This window comes from Mycosarcoma maydis, chromosome 2 (assembly GCF_000328475.2).
Source record: "Mycosarcoma maydis chromosome 2, whole genome shotgun sequence".
Classification (NCBI taxonomy): domain Eukaryota; kingdom Fungi; phylum Basidiomycota; class Ustilaginomycetes; order Ustilaginales; genus Mycosarcoma; species Mycosarcoma maydis.
This window is the reverse complement of record NC_026479.1, coordinates 357,084-382,459: the sequence shown is the minus strand read 5'-3', so window position 1 is coordinate 382,459 and position 25,376 is coordinate 357,084. Positions and strand designations below refer to the sequence as shown.

General features: G+C 54.1%; 6 protein-coding genes across 6 annotated transcripts; 3 read left to right on the top strand and 3 right to left on the bottom strand.

Annotated features, from left to right (window-relative positions):
* Positions 1–1,077: 1,077 nt before the first annotated feature.
* Positions 1,078–4,090, bottom strand: UMAG_00945 (putative n-acetyl-gamma-glutamyl-phosphate reductase; the record flags this gene model as incomplete). The annotated part of the gene is made up of 2 exons (XM_011388642.1): positions 1,078–1,739; positions 2,026–4,090. The coding sequence occupies 2 exons, from the start codon at positions 4,088–4,090 to the stop codon at positions 1,078–1,080; spliced, it is 2,727 nt and encodes a 908-aa protein (XP_011386944.1).
* Positions 4,091–5,526: 1,436 nt separating this feature from the next.
* On the bottom strand, positions 5,527–6,726 carry UMAG_10626 (uncharacterized protein; the record flags this gene model as incomplete). The annotated part of the gene is made up of 1 exon (XM_011389057.1): positions 5,527–6,726. One exon carries the CDS (start codon positions 6,724–6,726, stop codon positions 5,527–5,529), a length of 1,200 nt encoding a protein of 399 aa, XP_011387359.1.
* A 3,399-nt stretch (positions 6,727–10,125) lies between these two features.
* Positions 10,126–11,624, top strand: UMAG_10625 (60S ribosomal protein eL24; the record flags this gene model as incomplete). The annotated part of the gene is made up of 3 exons (XM_011389056.1): positions 10,126–10,169; positions 10,922–10,958; positions 11,241–11,624. The coding sequence occupies 3 exons, from the start codon at positions 10,126–10,128 to the stop codon at positions 11,622–11,624; spliced, it is 465 nt and encodes a 154-aa protein (XP_011387358.1).
* A 1,602-nt stretch (positions 11,625–13,226) lies between these two features.
* UMAG_10624 (uncharacterized protein) lies at positions 13,227–15,497 on the top strand (the record flags this gene model as incomplete). The annotated part of the gene is made up of 1 exon (XM_011389055.1): positions 13,227–15,497. The coding sequence occupies one exon, from the start codon at positions 13,227–13,229 to the stop codon at positions 15,495–15,497; it is 2,271 nt and encodes a 756-aa protein (XP_011387357.1).
* A 617-nt stretch (positions 15,498–16,114) lies between these two features.
* Positions 16,115–17,301, bottom strand: UMAG_00940 (uncharacterized protein; the record flags this gene model as incomplete). Its single annotated transcript, XM_011388641.1, has 5 exons — positions 16,115–16,176; positions 16,259–16,369; positions 16,462–16,483; positions 16,597–16,689; positions 17,191–17,301. The coding sequence occupies 5 exons, from the start codon at positions 17,299–17,301 to the stop codon at positions 16,115–16,117; spliced, it is 399 nt and encodes a 132-aa protein (XP_011386943.1).
* A 1,433-nt stretch (positions 17,302–18,734) lies between these two features.
* Positions 18,735–25,217, top strand: UMAG_10623 (uncharacterized protein; the record flags this gene model as incomplete). The annotated part of the gene is made up of 1 exon (XM_011389054.1): positions 18,735–25,217. One exon carries the CDS (start codon positions 18,735–18,737, stop codon positions 25,215–25,217), a length of 6,483 nt encoding a protein of 2,160 aa, XP_011387356.1.
* Positions 25,218–25,376: the final 159 nt, after the last annotated feature.

The following is a 25,376-nucleotide window of genomic DNA, read 5'->3' as shown; positions in this document are numbered from 1 at the left end:
GCAACAGTCTCTTCTTACAGTTGTCGGAATCCTCTCGTCAATCTTTATGCGATTCCCGGGCGGCCCTCTGTCGATGACTCTCGTGTCGTCGTGCTGGGCTGCCGCTTCAATGATACCACCTGCTTTTTGTTTTTCGCTTTCGAGCTCCTTTGACCGGGTCTCGTACCTCGTCTTGATGGTCCCGATGCTCGGTCATTGTAGAACCCTGCTATTTGCTGCAGCGCTGCCTGACCTCAGCTAACAACCTATTGCTTCTGCACAGGTCTGATAGCTTCTGATGGTCGGTAGTTGCTCAGACCGTCGAGTCGTTCGCCGACTCGGCATGGGCGCCGACCTTGTAAACGGTTGCGTTGACGATGTGACGCTGGCCTCTTTTGGGGTTGCCGTCTGCTTTTGGCTCAATTTAGGCCTCCTCTCCTTGTAAATGCTCTTGTCGGCTCCTGAACGGACTTTTTATTTGTCATTCTCCTCTCTCCTCTCTCCTCGTCATCCTGCATCTCGTCGCCGTCTTCGTTGTCGTGATCATACGCAACGAACACATTCCCACGGATACTCTTGATTCGGCCCCCATTTTCTCCTTTTTAGTCACTTGTGCTGATGCTCAATGAATTCTTGCCCCACTCAGCAGAGAGGGTGGCAAGAAGCGTGAAGCTGACACAAGCCTCCACCCCTGTACGTAGTCGCTCTGCTGTGTGCGCTCTGTCTCAGTTTGTGTTTATTTTTGATTCGGTTTTGAAATTTAATCGTGTTCACCGTTTCTGAAGCGTTTATGAAGGATGCAATACTCAATCGTGAATCGTGAATCTGAATCACGAATGCAAGAGCGAGATCGACTACCTTCGACAACTCAAGTTCGAGCTTCACCTTGAAGAGGCTTTTGAGAGATAGGATGGATGCGAGCGGGTCAGATACGTCGAAGAAAGGGTTGTTTTCGGGAAACAAAGGAAATAGAATTGGATTGGATTGGATGGGATTGGCGGCTGGCCAAGTGGGGTGAGGAGGTAGACTAGGACTGGAGGAGGAACGTACATGAAAAGGGAGGAGAGGAGAAAGGGATGCGGATGCGGGTGTTGGTAGCTACTGCAAGTGGGGGATGCCAGCAGTCTCGTCGTAGCCAAGGGCGATGTTGAGGTTCTGCAGACACTGGGTAGCGGCGCCTTTGAGGAGGTTATCGATGACGCCTACGACGACGACTCGTTTGGCGTCGCTGTGGACCTGGAAACCACCGAGTTTGATGCCGTGTTGGAGTTGGATGTCCTTGATTTCGGGGACTTGGTCCTGGATTTTCACGAGAGGTTCGTTGGCGAAGAAGTCAGCGTAGAGTTGTTTGATCTGCTTGGACGACATTTTCTGGTTCAAAGGCGCCGAGACGGTCGAGATGATGCCTTGGAACCACGGTGCGACGTGCGGGATAAACGCGACTTTGACAGCATCCGCCGATAGCCGAGAGAGGTGGTAGGTGGCTTCGCGCTCGTGGATGTGATCGGTAAGCGCATAAGCTCGAATTCCACCAGCAAGATCGTCAGCACTGATCTTAGGAACCGTCTTTCTCTCGCCCGTAGGCGTCTCGGACGCCTTAGTGCCCGCTCCCGAGTACCCAGATACCCCAAACACCGTAGGCCCAGCCGAACGATCCAACACCGGCAGCAACGGCGCAATCAACGCCTGGTTGTTCGTCGCATAACACCCCGGATTCGAGATCAACTTGGACCCACGAACCTGCCTACGTCCATAGATCTCTGTGAAAGCGCAAAACCCAAAAAGCACCAAAAGTCAGTCATCATCGCCTCGCTTCACCTGCTATCGAAAAGCTCAACAACGTCGACACAATCCGAGCGCAGCCACCACAGACACCGGAGAAAGACAAGCTCGCATTTTCGGATTGTGCTTCTGCATTCATTCTTCCGGTGATCTGCTGTATGACATGACTGTCTGCTCTCTCACTATCATGTGGTTCACCTTGTTGAGCATGGGCGCTAGTGCACTCGAGCACGCAAAGTGAGAGACATGCACTCATCTACTGACCTGGCAAACCGTAGGTCCACTCGTCTTGGAAGCGATAGTCGGCGGAAAGATCGACAATGACACCGTGACCGTTGCGCTTGTTCTTGCCGCCCTCCTGAACCGCCTCTACGAACGGCTTGCAGACGCCATTGGGCAGAGCCATGATGTAGGCATCCGGAGGCGCACCGGGTCCCTCGCCGCGCTCGAGCTTCTTGAGATCTTCGACGCCAATGTTGGTGTAGTTGACGTGTGCCTTTGTGTATTCTTTGAGCGGCATACCTGCCAACTCGCGCGACGACACGTGCGAGAGTTGAATGTGCGGGTGGTTGTTGAGCAGCGCGATGAGCGACTGACCTGTGTAGCCACGAGCGCCGATCAGAGCAACACGCTTCTTCTCAGTAGTCGACGCCGGAATTCGCGCGCTTCGTTCGACTGCGGTCGCGTAACCGCGACGAGAGCCGGCCATCATGCGCCAAGACGTGAGGCCGGGTCGCGACATGGTCGAGTAGGCACGCGTACCACTCGGCGACGACGGCTTGGCAGGCTTGAGCGGCAGATAAGCGCGTTCGATACGGCTCTTCTCCTCGAGGTTGCGCACGATGCTCTCCACCTCGGCAACGTCGTGGATGCCGTAGTAGAAGAGCGAGCGGCCGTTGCGCGTGAACGAGCCGTCGGCACGTTCATAGTGCCACGCTCGCTGGTCATCGTCAGCACGCGACGTCCAAACAAGACGCTTGTGGTCCCTGCGGATCTGCTTCCAGATGTTGTCGTTGACGCCGTTCAGAACACCGTTGCGCGTCGTGACGAGCTTCTGCAGGATCGCGACTTCGCCTTCGGGCTGCGAAACGAAGGCGACACAGTCAAACGGCTCGTCACCGTACACCGTGTAAGGGTGCTGCGAGATCTCGGAGAAGAATTCGGCCACCGACTTGCGACCATCCTTGATCTCGTCGTCGTTCTCCTTGAGGACCTGACGGATACGCTCGGCACCCACCTCCTCGATGCTGTTCTTGCGGTACAACTTGTAGCCACGTCGGATGAGCGTACCAGCACCGCTGTCCGTAAAGAGCTCCTTCTGCAGCTGGTCAACCGAGATGATGGCTACCGACGAAGATCGTGGAAGGTGGTCGAGCAGCTCCTTCATCTCACGCAGCTTGAGCTTGGTACCGTACTTGACCCACTCCTCCTTCATCAGGTCGGCGTACTCCTCGTCGAGGTTGATGACCTCCATGAGTTCCTTGGTCTTGCCGTGGTACAGACCACCCTTCTCGTTCAGGTAGACGATCTTGAGCGGCTCGAGCGTCTTGGAGAGCTCCGAGGCAGCCACATCGGCGTTGACGTTGAGGATCTGTCCATCGTTGGTGACGGCGAGCGAGGTGAGGATGGGCAGGCAGCCCGCTCGAATTGCGCTCTCGATGGGCTCCTTGTCCACCTTGTTGATCTTTCCAACAAGACCGTACTTGTCCTTGTCGAGGTATTCGGCGGTGAAGGTGCCGATGGGGATCGGGCGAGCACGGCTTCCGAGCGACTCGAGCTTTTCAACGAGACGCATGTTCTCCTCGAGGAAGATTCGACGAGCCACTTTCAGCGTCTTGGCATCGGTGATTCGGATACCGTCAATGTAGTCTGGCTCGACGCCCTCCTTTTCCAACAGTTCGTTGAGCTGCGGGCCAGCACCGTGCAGGACGATGGGGTACAGACCGATGCGGTGAAGGAACGAGAGGCTGAGTGCAAGCTCCTCAAGCTGGTGCGTGAGGATGGCACCACCGACCTTGATGACGGCGAACTTGTCGGCAGCCGAGAAGATGCGCAGATACCTCTCGACCTCCTTGCGCGAGGCGAGCGAGTACAATAGCCTGGTGATCGTCTCCCTGTCGTAGGCGTTCTCACGGGCAGCGGCGCTCGAGTAGGATCGAACGGCTGGCGTGGCAGCAGCACGAGGCTTGGAGCACTCGACTTGAGTGGAAGCGGCGGACGAGGCGGTAGCGACGCGGGCAGCCGAAGCGGTGCTCAACCATCGCTGAGCAGCGACGGTAGCACGAGCCAGACCGCGAGCGGACGATCGCTGGGCTGCAAGCACACCCATTGTGGTTGAAGAAGGACTGGAGAACAAGTGACGAGGAGGAATTGAACGATGTTGTCAAGGGAGAGGTGGCAGAGACGACAGTAATAAAGATTAGGTGTAGTCGATATGACAGGCAAAGCCCAAATCCGTGATCGTGAATCAAGAATGAATCACGAATGCAAACAAAGATGCGCGCTCGCTCACACGCTCACCCCTCACCCACAATCACGAATTTTGAGCAGATAGATTCGCTCCGATACGGGTCGAGAGCGCGACAGGTGTGACCAAGATGGCCTGAGCCATTCTACATTCGTGATTCACGATTCACGATTGTTTCTCTTCCGATCCACCGTAATTTCACAGATCCCTTCTCTCTCGTGTCGGCAAGGGTTACAGATTACACACTTAGTGAGTAAGTGAGTGAGTAAGCGAGTGAGTGAGTGAGCGAGTGAGTGAGTGAGCGAGTGAGTCACGAGTGTGAGTTTTGATCGGAGCAAAACCCGAATCCCTTGGCCCTCGCGACCAGGCGCAACTCAAGGCGCATGCTTTCTTGGCAGCCAGCCAATCGTGAATTAGTTGCATGCGTTCCCAGCTGGTTCGCCAGTTTCTTATCAGTTTGACGGCTCATCTCTATCTGCAACTCTTGCAAGTCTCATCAGATTTCTCAACTATTACCTACCCATTACAAAACGCATCTCTTCGTTTGTATTCACGATTCAGATGGATTCACAATCGTGAATTCTTTCTGCAGAGCGATTCGTGATTCAAGTGGTGCTAGCTTGCAACCTGGTTGATTCAAGATTCACGATTGGTTGGTTGACTTGCTCTGACTCGACCTTCTTTTTCCACAGCGAAATCATCGTGGCACATGGATCGTTACTGATTCACGATTGCTCGTACACCTCATCAATCCAAGATGTCTTTCACCTTCATGTAACCAATCCGAAAGAGCACGTGGTAAACAGCCCCTGCGAGGCTGCATCAACAGCCAAAGTCAACTCACTTCAGCTGGGTACGATTTGGTGGATTGACAAACGAAACACGAATGGCAAGCGAGGATCAAGCAACAGAGCGAAACGATACTTTCGACAAAATACATTACACGAATAGTGATGGCCGTGGCGGAATGATGACAAACAGCTTTGATTCGGTCCGGCAATCAAGCCAGTCGACCACTTCAAGCAGAATCAAAGGAAAGTGAGAACGAGAGCCGAGCAGTCTCCTGAGACTCACGACTGGGCAAAATAAGAAAGCCAAAAAAAGCCAACATCTTGTGTGCACAAGCTGGTTGCGTGGCACAAAATAGACAGAAAAGAGGGTAAAACAGTCGTTGACTGCTCCGCAACAGGCTAACTTTGGTTGCGGTGCGTCGTCAGCTACGGACATCGTAACGAGCATGGACGCAAGTTGGTGTCACAATGTCCTGTTTGAGAAGAGATGCCGTCGAGGAAGCGCGCTCACACTGCAGTCATGAAGCTAGCCGGCTGCAGCGGCGCTCGATCAAAAAAATGCGACGCGTTGAAAGCAGTCGAGTTGGCAAACTGCTGCTGCTGCTGTTGCTGAAGTTGAAGCTGCAACTGGAGCTGATGCTGTTGCTGAAGCTGTTGTGCGTTGCGCAGATGCATGTAGTTATTCTCATTCAGTGAGAACATCGGAGCCTGTCCATTCTGACCAAGCACTCCAGAGACGTCAGAGGCATTGGAATCGGTGGCAACGCCTTGCAGACCCAACTGAATACCGGAAGTAAATGGATGCGTTCCGTTCAAGTCAGGACGCGAAGCAGCGTACAAACCGTGATGACCGCTGGAGGATGAGAAGGCAAGCCCAGCATAAGTCAGCTGCTGCGCAGAGCCAGCGCCATTGCCGTCAAAAGTAGCCGACTGCGCCCAATTACCGCCTGCATCTTCAAAATTGCCTGTGCGGTCTCCCAAAGCGACATCGCCAGAGGCGGACGAATCGCCCGGCGAAGTGCTGCTGGCAGCTGTAGAGTTGACGGGAGCTGACAGGAAGCTGGGCGGTTGACTGTAGATACCGGTCGGTGCGATCGGAGTGAAACCGCTAATGCCAGAAGGAAGTGAGGTGGAGAGCGAGCCGCGCATACTCGAAGCGACCGAGCAAGACGAAGTTGGGCTGTTCTTGCCGCCTTCATCACTTCCAGGACCAAATGCTCCGTCGTCGTCGTCTAGATCGTACACATCGGCAAGGTGACCAGAAGAGGACTGGTGCTTCTTATTGCCCATCTCAGCCATGGGAATAGGCAATTCATCGACAGGAGGCTGAGGAAGCGTCTCGAGGCCTGCCTGTGAAAGGAATTTATTGAGCTGTTGACGCAGCTGCATGTTCTCCTGGCGCATGTTGTCGATCCTGAGCCGGTACATCGCCTCTCGGTTCATAGCGTCGGCAACAAAGTCCAGAGACTTATTGACAATCAGCGACTTGGAGGGACGTCGCACGTCAGAGATGGCGGGTAGCGAGGCTGCAAGCTGAAGGAAGCGGCCGTTAAGCGACTCTCGACGAGCTCGCTCGATCGCATTGTGGGTGGCTCGGCGCTCGGCGCTTGTGCCCTTCTTGTTGCCTCCGCCGCTTCCTGAGGGGCGTTGAAAGGCGGGAGCGGTGGGAGTTTGGCCCTCCACTTTGACTGCGTTGGTCGATTGCATGGCGTGCGATACAGATGAAGGTAGAAAGGACAAGGGTTGCGGTGGTGGAGCGGAGATGAAGAGATAGGAGGCGCGATGGCAGCCAGTCGCTATCTATGTGAAATGATGGCAAAGATGAGAAAGTAGCAGGATGTCTTGTGCAGCGACCAGAGGCGCGCGTGGAATCTCGTACCTTTCTCAGCAAAGAGGAGTGTGTGGCAAAAAAGAGCCCGGTTCGATGGGGTGGGAAAGGAGAGCTTCGAATCGGACGGCCCAGGTGCGGATGGCGTCGAGATAGGTTTGGGGTGAAGCAAAGTCGTCGACGGGATGAAAGGCGGTGAGAGGGGAGAAATGAGGAGGATACGAGCAGGCTGTTTCGCGAGTAAGACTCAAGCGGACTAGGCTGTTGAGCAGGAAACAGGGCGATGAGCGCAGCGTGAGTGAAGTCAACGCAACCAAAGGATGAAGGGGTCAGTGAACGGCCCTGGAGAAGATGGCTATAGTGAAAGAACTCAACAGCGCCCAGCTTTCATGTGATTAGTGTTGTTGACGGCCAGTGCTAAGACGAGGAAGTGCGAGACACGACAAGTCTGACCATCTTTTTGAGTGGTCATTAGAAAGACTGGCCAAAATGTATCGGCAGGATCATGAGCGACACGTGGCCTATGGTGCTACGCCAAACGACCGATACGTTTTCCTCCTAGCCGACCTTGCAATCGTAGCGAGAGCCGCCTTGAATGCTGAGCAGAGCGATCTCGCAGAATCGCAGATAAGCTACAGTGGCGCAGGATCTGCACAGCATGTATGGCTTCGCCTACCGGTTATCACTTTGCCGCGAACCCTTTCTAAATCAACCTTGAGTGATGATGTTCAAAAGAAACGAGCGACGAAGCGACGATCGGTAGCCGAACATCAGTCCGACATACAAGGTCGATATCCGACTAAAGGAGGCGCAATGGCATTTGGCTGTAGACAGGGTGTGCAGGCGGTAATCTAAACGCTCTATGAGCAGATGCCAAAGTCGGACGTCGGACGTCGGACGTCGAGCTCGTCGAGAACAAGCCCAGCAAGTGTCTAGTCGATAAAGAGATACGTACCACAGGCTCTGGGGGAGGGCGGCGGTGAGGAGGAGGGAGCAACAGCTGTGGGCTGGATGGCGAGGATGGTGGTGAGCAAGAAAAGGCGGTAGGGCTCTGCTAATCCGATTCAACACAAATTCACACTCACTCACAACTGTGGGCTGTGGACCGTGGACCGTGGACCGTGGACCGTGGACCTTCCGACGCGCGTTACTGTAGGGAAAGTTTACACCCGAAGCGTGTGCAGACACAAGGCAGCCTCTCTTCACGACTTGTATGTGCTTGCATTGACATGGCAATGTACAATTACCGATCCTCACACGGTACAAACGTAACCAAGAGATAATTCACTGCCAACACAGCAAGCTTGGCGAGACGGTGCGAACTTTGATGCATCAGGAACAACGCTCTCAGTGCAGCATGGTGTAAGGGGAAGACATCTGTACAACAATCGTGAATGGTCTGCTCACTCACAACTGTTGTGATGATGACATGCGAGGCGCAAGCACGGAAAGAATCGTGAACAAGTTAAGTCAGGTACGGCATTCGTGATTCACGATTGTTTAACCGACCCTGAAACTCAAGCTGGGTGGGAAAGCGCTGTCTCAGTTGGTTCAACTTAGTGGGTGTTCGAAAAGGTTGGCGAGGCGGTGCAACGACAGAGGTGATCAATTTGTGATTTCACTTACTTAACTCACGACATATGCCCGAGCTACTCACGACTGCCAAGTTCTTCGATAGGCCGCGGCCCGATGTTCCGACATAACATGCAACTCGGTGCTGCACGCTGCCCTCGCTCTGCCGAATCGTGAATTGCTCAAGCTGTGTCCCTGAAAATGGCCGGTCTTTGCACCTCGTACCAGAGAATCACGCTTCACTCCGCGGTTCTCATGTCTCGCTCTTCACGACTGTTCATAACTCTTTACAGTAATCGTGAATTCCATTCCTGAATTCATCATGTGCCGCTAGCGTCCATTCGTGAATAGCAACTGCCAGGAGCCTGCCAACTTTTACCACAGAACAATCGTGAATCGTGAATATTGGCCAACAGAATTCCAGACAATCACGAATCGCACGTCATGTTTCCACGTCGGCGCCTCGTTCGTCGCACAGTTCTGATCGGAACGATAACAGGATGCTGACATCAACAAATACCATGAAAGTTATGTGCGCGCCGACATAAGTACTTGAACCGGGACACGACCATTCACTTGCAATGACGAGACAATAATGCAAAACGCACGGTCCTACACGGCATAGCAAGAAGCAGAGCTTACCATCGAACTGCTTCATTGTATCAGATACCGTGTGGTCGTTCTCGCAACTCCGTGGTGGTCGCAATCGTTGCGTGTGTTGACGAAGGCACGATTGTACGAGCGACATCGACATCGACCGAGATTGGACTTGAACTACCTTGAAGGCCGGCGGTCAACAGACAGAAGCCAGCAGCCAGCGGCCCATTCTTTCGCAAGCACGCGGAACAGCACCTTGCATTCCGATGCCCAAGGTTTGTACGGCGAGCACAGCCCAAATGTCCGTACCATGTGGATACATCCTTCGTAGCTCGCTTCAAACGTTTTCACCCCTCAGTGGAGAACACGGCTTCTTTCATCACCCCACCCTCGCTTGTCAGCTGCAAGCAAGTCTTTCGCGTGGCGACCAGTTTCATGCTGCAATTCCAAGCCTTGATCACAGTAAGGACCTCCCGATTTGGCGACACGCCGACAGGATGGCGTTGCTTCAGGAGTTTCATGGTCCGCAAACCACATCGGGGCTGGCTGTTATCGTGCTCATCATCGAGAACACGCGGCATACACGCGGTTGCGAGTACACTTTACTAGGGCTCAAACGTGAATGTGGGCAGCACGCCATCCGACATGGAGAAGTCACGAGTCCTCTTCGTGATTCTGTGACGTGTATTTTTTTCGGCACGGGAAAAAGATATGTGAGACCGTCATCTCCGCACAAACTGTATTTTTGTTCGGCCGAGGTACACGTGATGCATTATATATTCACTAAATGGCAGGTAAAGTGCCTAGATCAAGCCTCGCGCGGATTTGCTGACAGCAGAGTGCGATGATCCATCCTGCGCTGTCATTGCTCGCTCATCCAGGCCGAGAATACCTCTGTTACCGGAACAGTGCCTTCACCATCACCTCAACCTCGACAAGATCAACAATATATCGTCAAGGTAAGCAGCGGCAAACTACCAGCTCGGAACACGACATTACCAGCACGTTCCGCACACCAGCTCTCGGTCTCCGACCACGATCGCTCATCCACATCATCCTACCCTGCATCTACAACTTGCATTTCACTGCCCTACCGTTGCTCTACACAGATGAAGGTCGAGATTTGCGCATTCTCTCAGAGGAAGATCTACCCGTAAGTCATCCATCCGTAGCTTGCAAAGCATTCTATGGGCTGCAAATCTATCGGAAGCCAAATCAGCAACCAAAGCACCAGCATGTTTCAGCAAAATCGTTTTGCACCAGGACTTTGGGCGATACACAGAGCAGCCGTGACATCAGACAAAGAGACTATCCTGAGGACTGCGAAGAAGCGGAGGCGGAGCTCGTATGGGTGTATGGAGGACGGCACGACTTGGTCACTTCAACATAAGGCATCAATAACTGCATTTCAGATTTAGAAGGTCACGCATTTCCGCGGTTCCGCACTTGTTGGCGGCGTGGCATCATCTACACGTATCCAGCCAGCGGAATCGCATGGAGCCAAGGAAGGATATAATGTCAAGTGGCTTTACCAACACCTACCACCTCAGATGCCGACAACGTCGACCAATCTCTTGTAGCGTTGGGATAAGCTTTCTCGGTCCAGCCTCAGTACAGGAATAGAAAAGACCACCCACGACAGGTGAGGGACACTTGCACGAAAGGATCAAGCGCAGATCATTAGGAAACTGGCAGCAAGGGTACAAGGGTTTAGGGTTTAAATCGACATGATGCAATGGGGTTTATATTTGGAGCCGGTGATAAAGGAAATACGCCACCGCCCCACGAGATCGTAGAGTTCCGATTGCTGCAGCCCATAGATGCTGCAACCGCCCAGTGCAATTGCAGGCCTAGTACTAATCATCGACAATTCGCCCACTAACTTGTCACCTTGACTCGAAACAGTGGCAAGGGTCGTCTCTACGTCCGTGGTGACAACAAGGTATGTTTCCCTCCGAATTTACGGAGGCAGAGGCAAGGGTCTCACATACGAAGCTTGCAACGTAACAAGAGTACGCAACAGACATTGACAACGTTGTGAGAAGACTCGACACTTCCCAAGGTTGCAACCGATGTCTTGTCTGTGATTGACGTTGCAAAGCTACCGACCCTGCGTTCTCTGCCGTCTTTATTCCGGCGACAGTCGATCCACAATGACCGTAGACTTGGAATCAGTTTGACTAAATCTTGCTCCTTGGCTACCTAACCTTTCCATTTGTCGTAGGTCTTCCGCTTTGTGAGCTCCAAGAACGAGTCTCTCTTCCTGCAGCGCAAGAACCCTCGTAAGATCGCCTGGACTGTCGTATACCGCCGACTCCACAAGAAGGGTGTCACCGAGGAGGTGGCCAAGAAGCGCTCGCGCAAGACGGTAAAGCACCAGCGTGGTATCGTTGGTGCTTCGCTCGAGCAGATCAACGCTCGCCGAAACCAGAAGCCTGAGGTTCGTGCCGCTGCCCGCCAAGCTGCGGTTGCTAAGAGCAAGGAGGACAAGAAGGCCAAGGCCGAGGTTCGCAAGGCCAACAAGGTCAAGTCGCTTGGCGCCGGCGGTGCTGGTCCCCAGGTCTCGCGACAGCAGATGAAGGGTGGTGCTGGCAAGGTCCGTGTCTAAACGGAGCAACTTGTTTGCAACCATCTCTCCGTTTTCTCCATCCTGCCTCATTTCTGCACTCCGCATTTGTTACATTAGCAGCTATCTGGACCGCACCTTATGATCGAGGCACTGTCCACGTCCATGATCTGCATCCTATGCACTTAGGCGCTCATCTCCAGCGTTCACATAAGCCACCCAAAAAGCAATCACACACCCAACGTGATAACCCGACCCCCCCACGCTTCTTTTGCGGATTGTCCGGCGCACACATTGAACGCAAAGGTGGAAGTTAAGCATCCACTGTCGATGCACTTGAGCCTCGCTCTCAACGAGGATGGCACGACAGGGCGCGAATGCGGACACCTTGTCCAAAGTGATGTTAAATGAGTGCAGGATCTCAGTGAGGGCTGACCAGTGGAGGAGGAGACAACTCGGCCGGGACCGTGCCTTGCGCTCATGACGCTGATGTTAAGTCCGGAAATTCAGGGTGATCAAGTTGATTGGATCGTATTCGTGATTCATAATCGTGATTCGAGCGATACACGATTTGTGATTTCAATTTTTGGCTTACGTCCGGTTCGGCTTTTTGAGTTTTGAGCACAGCGTTGCGATTTGCTTGTCAAGTTGCGAATACACAGGCGGAAGAGCTCGGCGGATGCTAGTCACGAGTGTCCGCTTGCCCCTCCGGCAAATCAGCTCCGAATGGCTGGCGTGTACGCAGATGCACCGCTGAAGGCTAATTCCTGGCTTTGCCTGCCAAGTTGCCTCGCTTCAAGCTGGCCACGCTCATCATTGACAATGCACGCAAGATTTACATTGGCAGCGTCTCGTGCTGCTGCTTCTGATGCTGCTGTTGCAGGTGCTGTAGGACTGTGAGATCTGATGGTGATCTAGGAGGAGGCCAAAACAGGTGGCTGTACGCCAACACTTGACTCTTGAAGTGCTGGCAAAAGATCTGCATCACTCATCTGGCCTAAGTTAACTTGAATTGCACGCGCTTGGGTGAAACGACGTGAACGTGACAGACACGAGAGCTGTCACAGTTGTGAGTGTCTGTGTATTGTGCCGCAAAATTTGAATTTTTTGGGAGAGCGTGTGACGCGCTCCCTCAGGAATTCAAAGCAACTCTCGGAATTCTCTCTGCCCTCAGGCACCGAGTCGTGAGTGTCGGCGGCTGCGGCTGCGGCTGCTGTTGCTGTTGCTGTTGCTGTTGCTGCTCGATAATATTCACATTGTCGGGTGTTTTGTACGCGATTCGTTCAGATACATTGGAAATACGGGCCAAGCTCATACCATCTCGACCTTCCATCACTCGATTCGCCTTCAACTTTGTGTCGTTACCGATCGCCTTTGGGATCATCTCGGATTCTACTAGGTTTCGAGACTCGCAAGTCGGACATAGGCCGAACCCGTCAGTTGCTTTGCGTGTACACAATACAGCTTTCGTTGCTCCATTGATCCTCATTCCGCGCTCAAGACCCCCCTCTGGCAAGCTTTCGCTTCCGTGACAACGATCCCGTCGACAAGCACTCGAGCTTGCTGTACACTGCCTCGCCACTGTCGATGCTCATCACTCGGTGCTGCCTCTCCAGCTGAAGTCGAGTTTCGTGGCAACATACCATGGCGCCTGTCCCAACAGCAAGTACCGACGGCCTCTACACAGAAACACACACTACCCCAGACGGCTCTGCTAAAAGATTGAGCTCTGGCGCCAAGACGTCCCTTGCTACTTCGCCTTCGCTTTCCTCTTTTATAAAAAAGGGCGCTCCCATCGTTGCTATCTCACCTCCCGCTCCCTCAACTATCACCATGTCAGCCGCAGCAGTCGAGCAGGCAGGCCATCGTCGCGACTGGTCTGGCTTCCCATCGAGCCCTGACAGCTCTCCCGAAGTCGAATCTGCGGCACCAAGCCTGACAACTGGCTCCACTTCGGCTTCCGTCGAGAGTCTCGAGTCGGTACAGGATGCGCATCAACGTAGCCTCAAGGCCCGCTTCAACTCGGGCAAAGGCGGCGCTTCCTTTGGCGCCATCAACGGTCTCGCATATGGCGCGGCTGGTGTGCAGCCCCCCACGAGCTACAACAGCAGCCAAGACGGAGCAACTCTGATTCACTCGGAGTTTGGTTACTGTGCTAACCCTGACTACCGCTACACTTCACAACATCGTCGTGGAGATCCGCTTCCCAGTCCTGTCGAAGAAGAACCAAGCTACTTTACCGTGCTCACGACCTATATCAGCTACATTATTCTTATCCTTATCGGCCACATGCGCGACTTTACCGGAAAGCGTCTCTTCCCCAAGAGCTATCACCATCTTGTCGAGCACGACGGATATGCCGCACTCAATTCGGATTTCGACAGCTTCTACACACGTCGTCTCAAGGCTCGTATGGATGACTGCTTCAGTCGCCCCGTCACTGGTGTCTGTGGCCGAACCGTCGTTTGCCTGGACCGCGTTGCGCTCGACTACTACCAGACTTTCCGTCTGAACGGCGAAAAGACGCGTGCGCTCAACATCAGTGCCTACAACTACCTCGGATTCGCGCAGTCACATGGCGGCTGCGCTGATGCAGTTGAAACCTGCCTGCGCACATACGGTGTCAGCAGTTACGGAAACCGACTCGGTGGCGGTCATCTGGACCTGCAGATCCAGACTGAGAAACTGGTGGCCAAGTTTGTTGGCAAGGAAGACGCCGTTGTCATCAGCATGGGCTTTGCTACCAACAGCACCACTATCCCAGCTATCGCTGGCCCTGGAACCTTGATTATCTCGGATGAATACAACCACAGCTCGATTCGATTCGGAGCTCGTCTCAGCGGCGCGCACATCCGCCAGTACAAGCATAACAACATGAAGAAGCTCGAATCACTGCTGCGCGAGTGTATCAGTCAAGGGATGCCACGCACGCATCGGCCCTGGAAAAAAATCCTTCTTATTGTCGAGGGCCTCTACTCGATGGAGGGTACCTTGGTCAACCTGCCTGAAGTAATGCGTCTCAAGGACAAGTACAAGTTCCACCTGTACGTTGACGAGGCTCACTCGGTCGGTGCGATCGGCCCCCACGGGCGTGGTGTGTGCGACTACTTTGGCGTGGATCCCGCCAAGGTCGAGATCCTCATGGGAACTTTTACGAAATCGTTTGGTGCCGCAGGAGGATACATTGCAGGTGACAAGGCCATAGTCGATCGGATTCGGTTGTGCAACCACGCCAACGTTTACGGCGAGACGCTCTCGCCTCCGGTGTTGACGCAGATCATCGCATCGATGGCTTCGATCATGGGTGTGGGCCGAGATGCCGAAGAGCTGGCACTTCTGCCAAGCTGGGTTCAGCTGCCACGCAACCTTCTCGACGGCAGTGAAGGTAGTGAGCGATTGCGTCGACTTGCCTTCAACGCTCGCTATCTCAGCAGTGGTCTTCGCAAGCTCGGTTTTATCGTGTATGGACATCGCGACTCTCCGATTGTGCCACTGCTCATCTTCCATCCTGCCAAGATGTCACTGTTTTCGCGAATGATGCTCGACCGTTCGTCGGTGTTGCCACCTTCGCAGCGATTCGCTGTTGAAACGTCGCACCTGACCTCCGAGCAGCTCAAGGCGATCGAAGACCCAGCTTCGCCTACCAACATGGACCGTCCTGCTCGCCCACCGATTGTGGTGGTCGTGGTGGCGTATCCTGCCACTCCACTGATTTCGTCGCGTGTGCGATTCTGCGTCAGCGCTTCGCATACCAAGAAGGATATCGATGATGTTTTGCGTGCGTGCGACGAGGTGGGCACGCTGCTGCATCTCAAGTACGGTTCCGGTGGCCCAGGTGGAAGGTGGCCGGTCGACAAGGTGATTGATCGCTGTCTGGATTTGGTTCACTGGAACGGCGAAGACGCGATCAACTAGACACCAGAAGAACGAATAACGCTCATGACATTGACTTTGTGCCCATTCTCACGTGGATGACGCTCGGTTTTGTGCTTCACTTTTCTGAAGCTCTCTTTTCGCTATGCAATGTATCATTTCCTTTGTCTCTGACATCTGCTGCATTGTCAAACACTGAAACTGAGCGCGCAGCTCGAGATTGTCATGTAGATTTCAGGGCAAGTGAAGCGCTGAGAATATGTTGTTTGCCTCTGCCTGCAGCACGTTTGAGAATTTGTTAGCGACGAGATCAGACGAGAGAGAATCGTGCCGAGATTCGAGAATGTCGATCTTGGTTGTGACGAGCCAAGGTATGATGTTGTCAGGGACCAGCAACACATCAGGCACAGACAAGCCGTCAAGGTAATCGAAAGATGGACGGGAAAAGGAAAGCGTGCGATTGCGACCAGATTGTTCTTCTAGAAACAAGAGGTGGTGAACAAAACGAACCCGCTTCACACAACACATCTAGCGCGCCTCGTCGTTCTTCCGATCCACCAGAGGAAGCAAACCGCACGCCTTGCACCGTATTATCCGATATTGCCAAAGTGCGTCAAAGTGCGCAGCGCAAGAACCACGAGAAAGGACAGGATGCGAGCTTAGACGAGCTTGGCGAAAAGCTTGGGTGCGGTGCACTCTTGTGCGCAGTGAGCAAGGTGGACTGTCATGAGAAACCAGATCAAGAGTGGTCAGCATCAGCTGCAGGAGATAGACAGCAAACCGCGGATTGAGCAAACACTTACAGAACTCCTCGATGCAGTTTTCGCCCTCGAAACCCTTGCCCTCCTCGACACGCTTGGAGCACTCGTCAAAGTGGTGCTTGAGAGGAGCACAGCTTTTGGACTTCTCGCACTCTGTTGGGTCGTAAATTCGGTGAATGGTCACAAAGCCGGAAGAATGAGTATGGCGTTCACCAGAATGCATGCATGAGCCGCTATGTACTTACCCTCATAGATGGCAGGCGCAGGCTGCGAAGTATCGAGACCATCACGTTAGCGATGACAGGTGTGAGAAATAGACAGGCATCGTAAGTCGATCGAGCTGCAAGTGGGCTGCGGTGCGTGAACAAGTTTCAACTTACGTCTTCGGGCTCGTCCTCATCCTCGTCCTCTTCTTCCTCCTCATCGTCCTCTGCTTCGGACTCCTTCTCATCGGACTCGTCATCAGAAGATTCCTGTGGTAGAGATAGTCGATCGTGGAGCATGCAGAGAGAGACACAGGTGGTGGAGGTGAATGGGTCAGTGACGCGTTCCAGGCTGACATGATTGCGTGAGAGCTGAACAGAGCAATGCTGATGCAGTTTGTTGGAGGAGCCTCATCAGGTGGCGTGTCTTAGCATGCAAACGGACAATGGACAAGAGTCACAAAGAGCGAGGGCTGGCAAATGTAAAGAGCCAAAGCACTCGTCCAATGAAGCCAAGCTGGGACCGCAAGTTTGTGTAGATGCCTGCAGAGCTCGCGAAAGGCGGCGTTTTCTGCAATGCAGAAGTTGATACTATTGTAGCCAAACAAAATTGGTTGAGCGTTATGGCAACAATATGGCCAGCTGCTGATGGCGCGTTCGACGAGCGTGTAGCCGGGCGAGCGCATTCGCAAAGTGAATGCAGGCTATGTATGGTGGGCCCTGGTAGCTGCTTTGGTCGGGGCGGTGCGAAGGAAAGGATCGTCAACTTACCTCTTCGGCGTGAGCGACAGGCAAGAGCGACGAGAAGAAGCTCGAAACCGAGCTGAAGACGGACTCGTCGCTCGAGGCAGGGAGCGATAGTGTGACGGATGACGACGGCATGGTGAATGCGAATATGCGTAGGTGTGTGTCGATCAAGCGAAGCGATGAATGATGATCAAGGTGATGATGCTCTGAGAGTTCAGAAACGGTGATGAAGCACAATTCGTGATTGTTGATTCGACGACGCTGACAGCGACGGCAACAGCTACTCGTGACTGTACCTTTGGCTGAGAAGAAGTTGGAAATCACGAATGGTCCTGGCTCACTCCCGACTCACAGTCACGAGTGAGTCACAGAAACTCACAACTGATTGCTCCAAGTGGCACACCATACACAGTCTTCTCCTTTCCGGCCAACCAAATACCAAATACGAAATCCGACCCGTCTCTTTCCTTGGGCGACTCACAGACTCACGACTCTTGTGACTGTGCAAGCTGAAATTGTGATTGCATTCATGAATTCCGATTCAAGAGCGACGGAGCGTCGATTTGTAATCGTGAATGTTGCTCTGTAAAACTTGTAGCTCCGTGACTGCACCCTGCGCTCGCAACCCGAAATCAGAAATAAGAATGCGCCTTTGATTTCAAACGTACGAGAGCCAACACGAATCAGTTAAATCACGAATGGGCAGGCGCATGCGATCAAAAATGCTCATCGGTGTCGCAACCTGCCCGATGCCCGATTGATCCCCTTCCTTCCCAAAGTGTGACAGATGTGAGCGTGCGTCACGAGTCACATTCACAAATAATCGTAAATTAGTGGCCGATCCTTGAGAGGTTGACTCTGAGTCCACTCAATCCCGAATCGTGAATCACCAATGACTCAACGGCAGAGGTGTGAGTAGTGGACGGCGCGCGAAACATGAACATTCACAGATTGAAAAATTCACCGTGCACACTCACGACTCGTGACTGTGACAACTCGTCATGCGTGGTAAGGGAGAGCGAGCATGCATGGAATCTACCGTGTATCGCCCGTCACATCCGATCTTGGCTGCTACATTATTCACTGATTCACGATTATTTTTGCTGTGAATCACGTCAAGATTGCGCAACATCAGTCACGAGTCATCCCCGGCATCAGCTACCAACTTGGTGACTTTGACCGCCCGCCCGCCTGCAACAAGCCACTCTGCACGCCAGTGACACCGATCAGAACCAACTTACGACTTGCTGCACGTGGGATTTGGAGATGTTCATGTGCAAGTGGCTTGCCATCAAGCTTTAACCTGGCTCATTCACAAAAACTAGCAAGCTAGCATACAAACTAGCAACACACTCACAACTACCATCCCCATCAGCCACGCAAACATCCTCACTCGACATTCGTGATTGGTGTTTTCACACCATCACTCAACAAGGACTGACAAGGACGACACCACAAACGCCTGTCATCGTCATGCTCTGACCCATCGGCCTTGCTTCCAGAAGCCCAGTCCAACACCCTTGCTCAACACTACCACGATTTAGCTCAACACTGACGCGGTTGCAACCATGGATCCGAACCGATTGCGCTCGCCTTTGGCAGCGCCACAGTCAATGCCCTCTACTGCAGCTGCCTCTTCTTCCACCTCGTCTTCTGCATCTGTGTCCGCGTCCAAAGCCAGCAGCAGCTTCAACAACATTCTCCGCACCATCCGAGGCGGTGGGCGATCGGCTTCTTCAGCAGGCTCGATCACCTCTGGCAACGGTATCCTGCCCAGCACACCCCTGGCACCCATCACCACTGCACTTTCAGGCTCTCGGAGTCCCTTTGAACCTGCCATTTCTGCTTCACTTGAGCCCATATCTCCCTGCGATCTCACCGTCATCGAGCCCCCCCAAGGCGGCGCTTACGATGCACTCTTCGAACACCTACGAAGCCCTCTTCCAGCAACCTCAAAGGAGCGAGACGAGGCAGTTCGACAGCGTATACCCAAGATCCGGGCTCTAGCAGCTGCAGTCGAACGTCAGAGCGGTCCAAAGCCAATCTTTGCCGATGATGTGCCCCTCGCCGACGTCTTTCGTCTGTGTACTCTATTGCTTACCGCCGAGCAACCTCAAAAGCTTCGCATCGAAATCTGCAACCTTCTCACCCTGTCCGTCAAGCTCGCCGACAAGCGCGCAGCAAACGCCTCTCCCGCCCTTACAGAGCTGCGCAATGGAGCACCCGGTTCTCTCTCGTCCAAGATTCCAGACAGCGACCAGCCTCTTGCATCCATCGATCGCGCATTGTTCTACCGCCTCGTGCTCAGCGTCTCTGCTAGCGAGATCGACGACGAAGAGACAGACGACAATGTACACGTCGTTCTTGCAGGACTATCCGCTCAGCTTGGGGCACTCCAGGTTCTTACCAAAGACGGTCGAGAGGTTGTCGGCTTCCCCGGCCTCATCCTGACGCTCACCCGCTGGCTCGATCTGGCCTGGACAGAGACGCAGCGCATTCGTGCACAGCTTCACCCCTTTGTTGACCAGACCGGCAGAGTCGGGCGTGATGCAGCCAAGCACAACCTAGATGAGATGGCCATCTCTCAAACTCGGGCAATATCCCAACTCTCGACCGTCGAGAGAGACGTCCAGGCGTGTCTCCATCTCCTCACGAGTATTCTCAAATACAGCTTCGCAAGAATCCCGCTCTCACACGCCGAGATGGTAATTCGAAGTGCCGCAGAGCTTGTCATTGGCGAGTCGACCGCCAATGCGCTCACCCTTCCCAGCTCGGTCATTGGTTCACCACAGCTCAAGAGCACACCCTTGCTCGGACCACAGCGTAGCTTGGCCATACCAACACCGTCATCCCGTCGCTCCCGCTCTCGTGATCCGAGGCCATTGATGGATGGATACTCGTACTATGGCTTGGAAACCATTAGCTCGACGCCAGGCAGCAACGAGACTTCCCCGTCTGCCACCCCGTGCTCCTCCAACAAACCCGTTTCCATCGATGCAGTCACATCTCAGCTGCACGCCTCTGCAAAGCCCTCTTCCGCGAAGTCGACCCATGCCGCTCCGATGACGCTGGCAACGCTCGTGCCAAGCCGCGATGCGGCCGTAACGACAGTCTCAACCCGAGCAGGCGCAGACTCTTCGGCTTCAAACTACTGGGTCGGGCCTGAACTTCACCTGGACGAGGTTCGCAGCTGCCTCAAGCTGCTCGATGCAACACTCCGGTATGGCCATCTCCCTCCCGCCTGCATCGACGTGGTTGTCAAGATGCTCTGTCGACTTCTTGGTTACTTGCAAATTGATCCTCGTTCTCCTGGCTTCGTCATGGCCAAGACAGACAACGACGAGGCCGACTGGCGCCAGGAGGTGCTGCCCGTCCTTTCAAACGTTCTGCGAAGTCACTGCGCGAATGCAGCTATTCGATCGGCGCGCATGATCCTCATGGGATCCTCTGACTCTGACAGGTCTGTGCGTCTCGAGGACCCCGCCGTCTTGGTCGGCGCTGTCGGCTTCTTCCATCTCGCTTTGACTCACGTAGCAGAACAGGAGCAGCCAAAACATCAAGGTGCGACATCTGCCGCTTCGGGCAAGGTGCAAAAAGAAGATGCTCTCGCACCAACCCTTTCGCTCGCACTTGTTATGCCAGCCTTGCGAGCTGCCCTGAAGCGGCAGTGCGATGTGCTCGATCTCGAGGTCCTGAATCTCATCTCAGATCTGCTTCCTTCCGCTCCCGTCGCTACAGAGTCTCAGCCAGCTGCGGCCAAGCGCCCTGTCCCGGAAAAGCAAGCCATTTTGGACCGTCTGCCATCAGTGCACTCACAAACCGACAAAATTCATGCTGAAAAGCCCTTTGCTCGTTCCGACTGGGATGCGCTTCTCGATCTCACCATCGAGGCAAAGAGGCATTTAGAAGGTCTTAAGCTCACAAACATCTCCTTCAGCTCCACCTCGGCAGGCACCGGTACTACCTCTGGGCCAGCCTCATCGGCAAACTCGAACCATGTCACTCATACACCGCCGGTGCTTGCCATGTTCAAGGTGCTGGACAAGCTGAGCATCTCTCACCCACCAAAAGTCTCTGCTGAGTCGAAGGACCTGGATCAAAAGCGTGCAACCGATGCCGACCAAGTAGCATCGGCATCCTCACCTCCTTGGACACCCAAACTGGCCTCGTTCCTGCTTACGCTGTCGCCCATTCTACCCGATGCAACCGTCTCCAAGCTAGTGCAGTACTACTGGACCCAACATCTCTGCCTGCCAAGCAATCCCGACTGGCTGTCCAACATCCGAGCTCTGCTTCAAGCCTTCTTTTACCGTGATGACTCTCAGGCTGGCACATCCGATCAGAGGGCTCGATACGATCTGGTCTCGCTCCTGTTTGACCATGTTTACAATGCCGTGCAGGATCTGACGGCGGAGCGCGATCTGTTCATGACTGATGTCGTCTTGCCTCTGGCCAACTCGACGCTCTCCTCCGAAACAGACCCTCGAACAGAGTCGCTCTTGCGCTCAGTGCTCGTCCACGCGGCTGTACTCAGTGGTTCTCATATTCCCGGCCCCATCGATCCGGGCGCCGAGGCCGTGCAGAGCTCCGATCACAACCAGGCAGACACTGACTTCGAAGAAGTCTTCATTGAAGTTCGAAAGTTGCTGTGCAGGCTTGCGCGCTCTGCTCCTGCGAACAAAGCGGTTGCATTCGATACAGCTATCAACGAGACCAAGGACGATCAAGCACATTCGACTTCACATACTTCACGTTGCAGTTCTCTCACTGAAACGAAAGCACGCAATGCTGCTTTGGACTTGATCGCCATCTTCAATCGTATGGCATTCAGCACACCTTGGATTGCCAACTCGGTCGATCGAGACATTGACCTGTCCATTCGCCAGCGGTGGGAGAGAAAGACTCGCGCTGGATGCATCGCCATCTTCCGTGACCTTCTCGACCTCCTCAAGGTCAGGAGCACAAGTTCTTCGACGTCTGGCGGTTCTGCTTGCACCTCGACTCGCCTCGCGATTCTCGAATGGATGCTACGTTTGCGCACAGATCGTCAGCATCGCGTCTATATTACGGGCGACATGGACGATCTGATTCGTGCGAGCGCGATGATCCTCATGAAAGGGCCAGCTGAGGCAGTAGACGGTGTCGATCTGGTACGACAGCCAAGCGCAGCCTCGCACGCTATGGACGGGCGCTCTCGAGCAGTCTCGAAGGCCCCACCTGTTGCCATTCGGAATGAGCGAGAGGGCCGCGAAGCGCATCGCAATCTTGATGCGACTGCCAGGTCCAAGTCGCGTCTTCGCGAGCTGTCCAGAGAGAGGGGCCGATCCGAGCGTAGCACCGACTCGAACAAGCGCCAACCAGGCGAACGAGACCGCAGCACCAGCCAGAGCAGGGCGCCACGACCTGCAGCCTATGAACATCTGTGGCGCTTGCCTCAGACTGTATCGTTTGAGATGCCCAACATCTCCCTGCGTAGCGACATCATCTACACTTACATCCATGCGCGCAACGACATGGAATGCTGTGCCGGTAATACGCACCTTCACAGCGACAAGGACAATAAGCCTGCGCCTATTCCTGTGTCTGAGTTTCTCGCCGTCGCCATTGACATCCTTCGTTCCGAACAGGACTGGGAGGTGGTATCGTACCTGCTCTGTCTTCTTCCGCACCAGCTGAGCAACAAGCACCTCTTCTGCGGGCCAAAAGCCCAGCTACAGGTCTTGCACCTACGCAAGGAAATTTGTCAAGGTATTCTCGACGATGCCCTTTTGCCCAAGGTCATCCTGCCGGATGATCTGAAAAAGACCGATGTCACTGCCGTCGTCTACGAGACGCTCGTCACGCTCATCAGTTATCGAACATTGTTTTCACGAGCAGAGCAGGACGAAATGGTGGATGCCTTTATCCGCGGCCTGAAAAAGTCGCACACCACGGCGCGGTCCTGCATCAAGGCTTTGTCCATCGCCTGCTACGAGATGCAAAAGAGCTTTACGCGCTTCTTCTCGCACATGCTCCTGACACTCACTGCTGTGCGCTCCCACATGACCATGAGCGTTCACATCCTTGAGCTGATCGCCACGGGGGCTCAGCATCCAGCCTGCTATGCCAATTTCACCGAGACCGACTACAAACGTGTCTTTAGCATTGTGCTCCAGTACATCGAATACCACCAGAGTCCCGAGGCAGCGACACGTGACGATTACCGCGCAAGTCCGGCAACCTTCTCGCTTTCGCAGTACGTGATGCTCATGGCGTTCTACAATATCTCTCTCTGGTTTGTCATTCTCAAGATTGGTGATCGACCCAAGTATCTTCCTTACATATCGCGCGGCCTGCTCAAGGCCAACGAAGCCATGGAGTCGCTGTCAGACCAGACACAAGTGTGCTTCGACTTCCTCGCCAGATTCACACATTCCAATGCTGATTCCAAGCCGAGGAAATCGTTTGTCAACCAGCTCATCATGGGTTCAAACTCAGCAGGTCCAAGCAGGGGCAAGGACGCCGCACGTCACTCCAAGACGTGGCTCATGGGCAATGGTCTTCTCACCGTATCGACGGCAAAGAAAGCCGGCTGGGTCGAGATTGTGATCCGTCGCCCATCTGGCACCGCTACAATGCTCTGCAAGCTCGAGAATGTTCCGGTGGGCATTCTTCCTGACGAGAACGGGGAAAAGGATCAGCTACCCGCCATGCTGATGATGAACCGCGATCCGGAGGTGATGGCTTCGCCTACACTCGAGGCGCCAAAAGATGACCTGATAGAGCTAGCAGAGAGCGAGGAAGCGAAAGGCGCCGACGACAAGAAAGAGGGTAGCAGTATTCGTCGTCGTGTTGAGGAACGACTCGAGATCAGCGAACGTCTGCGTGCTCGTCGACCACTTGGCCCAGCTCACTTTGGCTTGGCTCCTCGACCGCGGTCCTCGTCGTTCTCTATCGAAAGCTTTGGGTCGTCGCAACCACCTCGTGGTGCTCTGAGTGATGAGCTGGCCAGCAGCTCCCTTGCGATGCGTCAGGTCATGCGCGACATTCTTGGAACGACGGACAAGTGGTCAACGAACAACGAATCAAATTCGGCTGGTAGCGTCGCAAGCACAGCAGTCAAGGCTAAGTCGACTGCAAAGGAGCCCGAGGTGGATCCAAGTTTCTTTGCTTTGCAGCTTTCGACGTATCCAGACATGCTGCACGACACTGCACCGATTTTACTCCCCGACGAGCCAGCTACTGAGCGACTGATCAAAGCGGTCGACTTTACACCTGTGGTCGACTTTCACAAGATTGGCGTCTTGTATGTTGGACCGGGACAAGAGGAGGAAGTGGACATTCTAAGCAACCGTCACGGCTCACGAGCGTATACGCGCTTCTTGCAAGGACTTGGATACCTGGTCACACTGAAAGACCAAGAGGACGTTTACACGGGTGGACTGGATCGCAACAATGACGAGCATGGCAAGCACGCGTACGTTTGGACGGACGAAATCTGTCAGATTGTCTATCACACAGCGACGTTGATGCCCAACGACGAGCGCGATCCGATTCGACGGTCCAAGAAGGCGCTCATCGGGAACGACTTTGTGCATATCGTGTTCAACGAATCCGGACGCGACTACAAGTTTGGCACAATCGCGGGGCAGTTCAACTACGTCAATGTGTGCATCTCGCCCATGACGCGCGGCGGGGTGAATTTAGGCTCGGCGAATCCGGATGATGCAGTATTCTACCAAGTAACTCTGCAGCGTCGGTCGGGTATGCCTGAATTTTCGCCCGTTGGAGATGGCCAGCTACTGTCGGCGGAAGCTTTGCCGACGTTTGTACGCATCCTGGCGCTGCACAGCAATGTGGCAAGTCAGATATACCTCGACACAGGAGAGGCTATGCAGCCCTACTCGAGCAACTGGGTTTCGCGCTTGGCCCATATCCGACGTGCACGACATCACCATCTCGCAAAGTTGTCAAATGCAGACCCCCAACATCCAGCAGCAGTCAAACATCAACTCGCCATGTCTGCTAACTCACCCATGGCGGATCTCTACGATTTCACAAAATCCTTCTGAGTGCCTACTCGTGTAATGCGTTGTCTGGAATCTCACTCTGTTTGCCTGTGTGTTGGCGCGTCGTGAGTGTGCAAGTCTGTGCAATCGTGAATGGGTGGTAGGAGCGCGCGCTGGATTGGAGGGTGTGGATAGAAGCAGGATACAGCTGGGGCTAGTGTA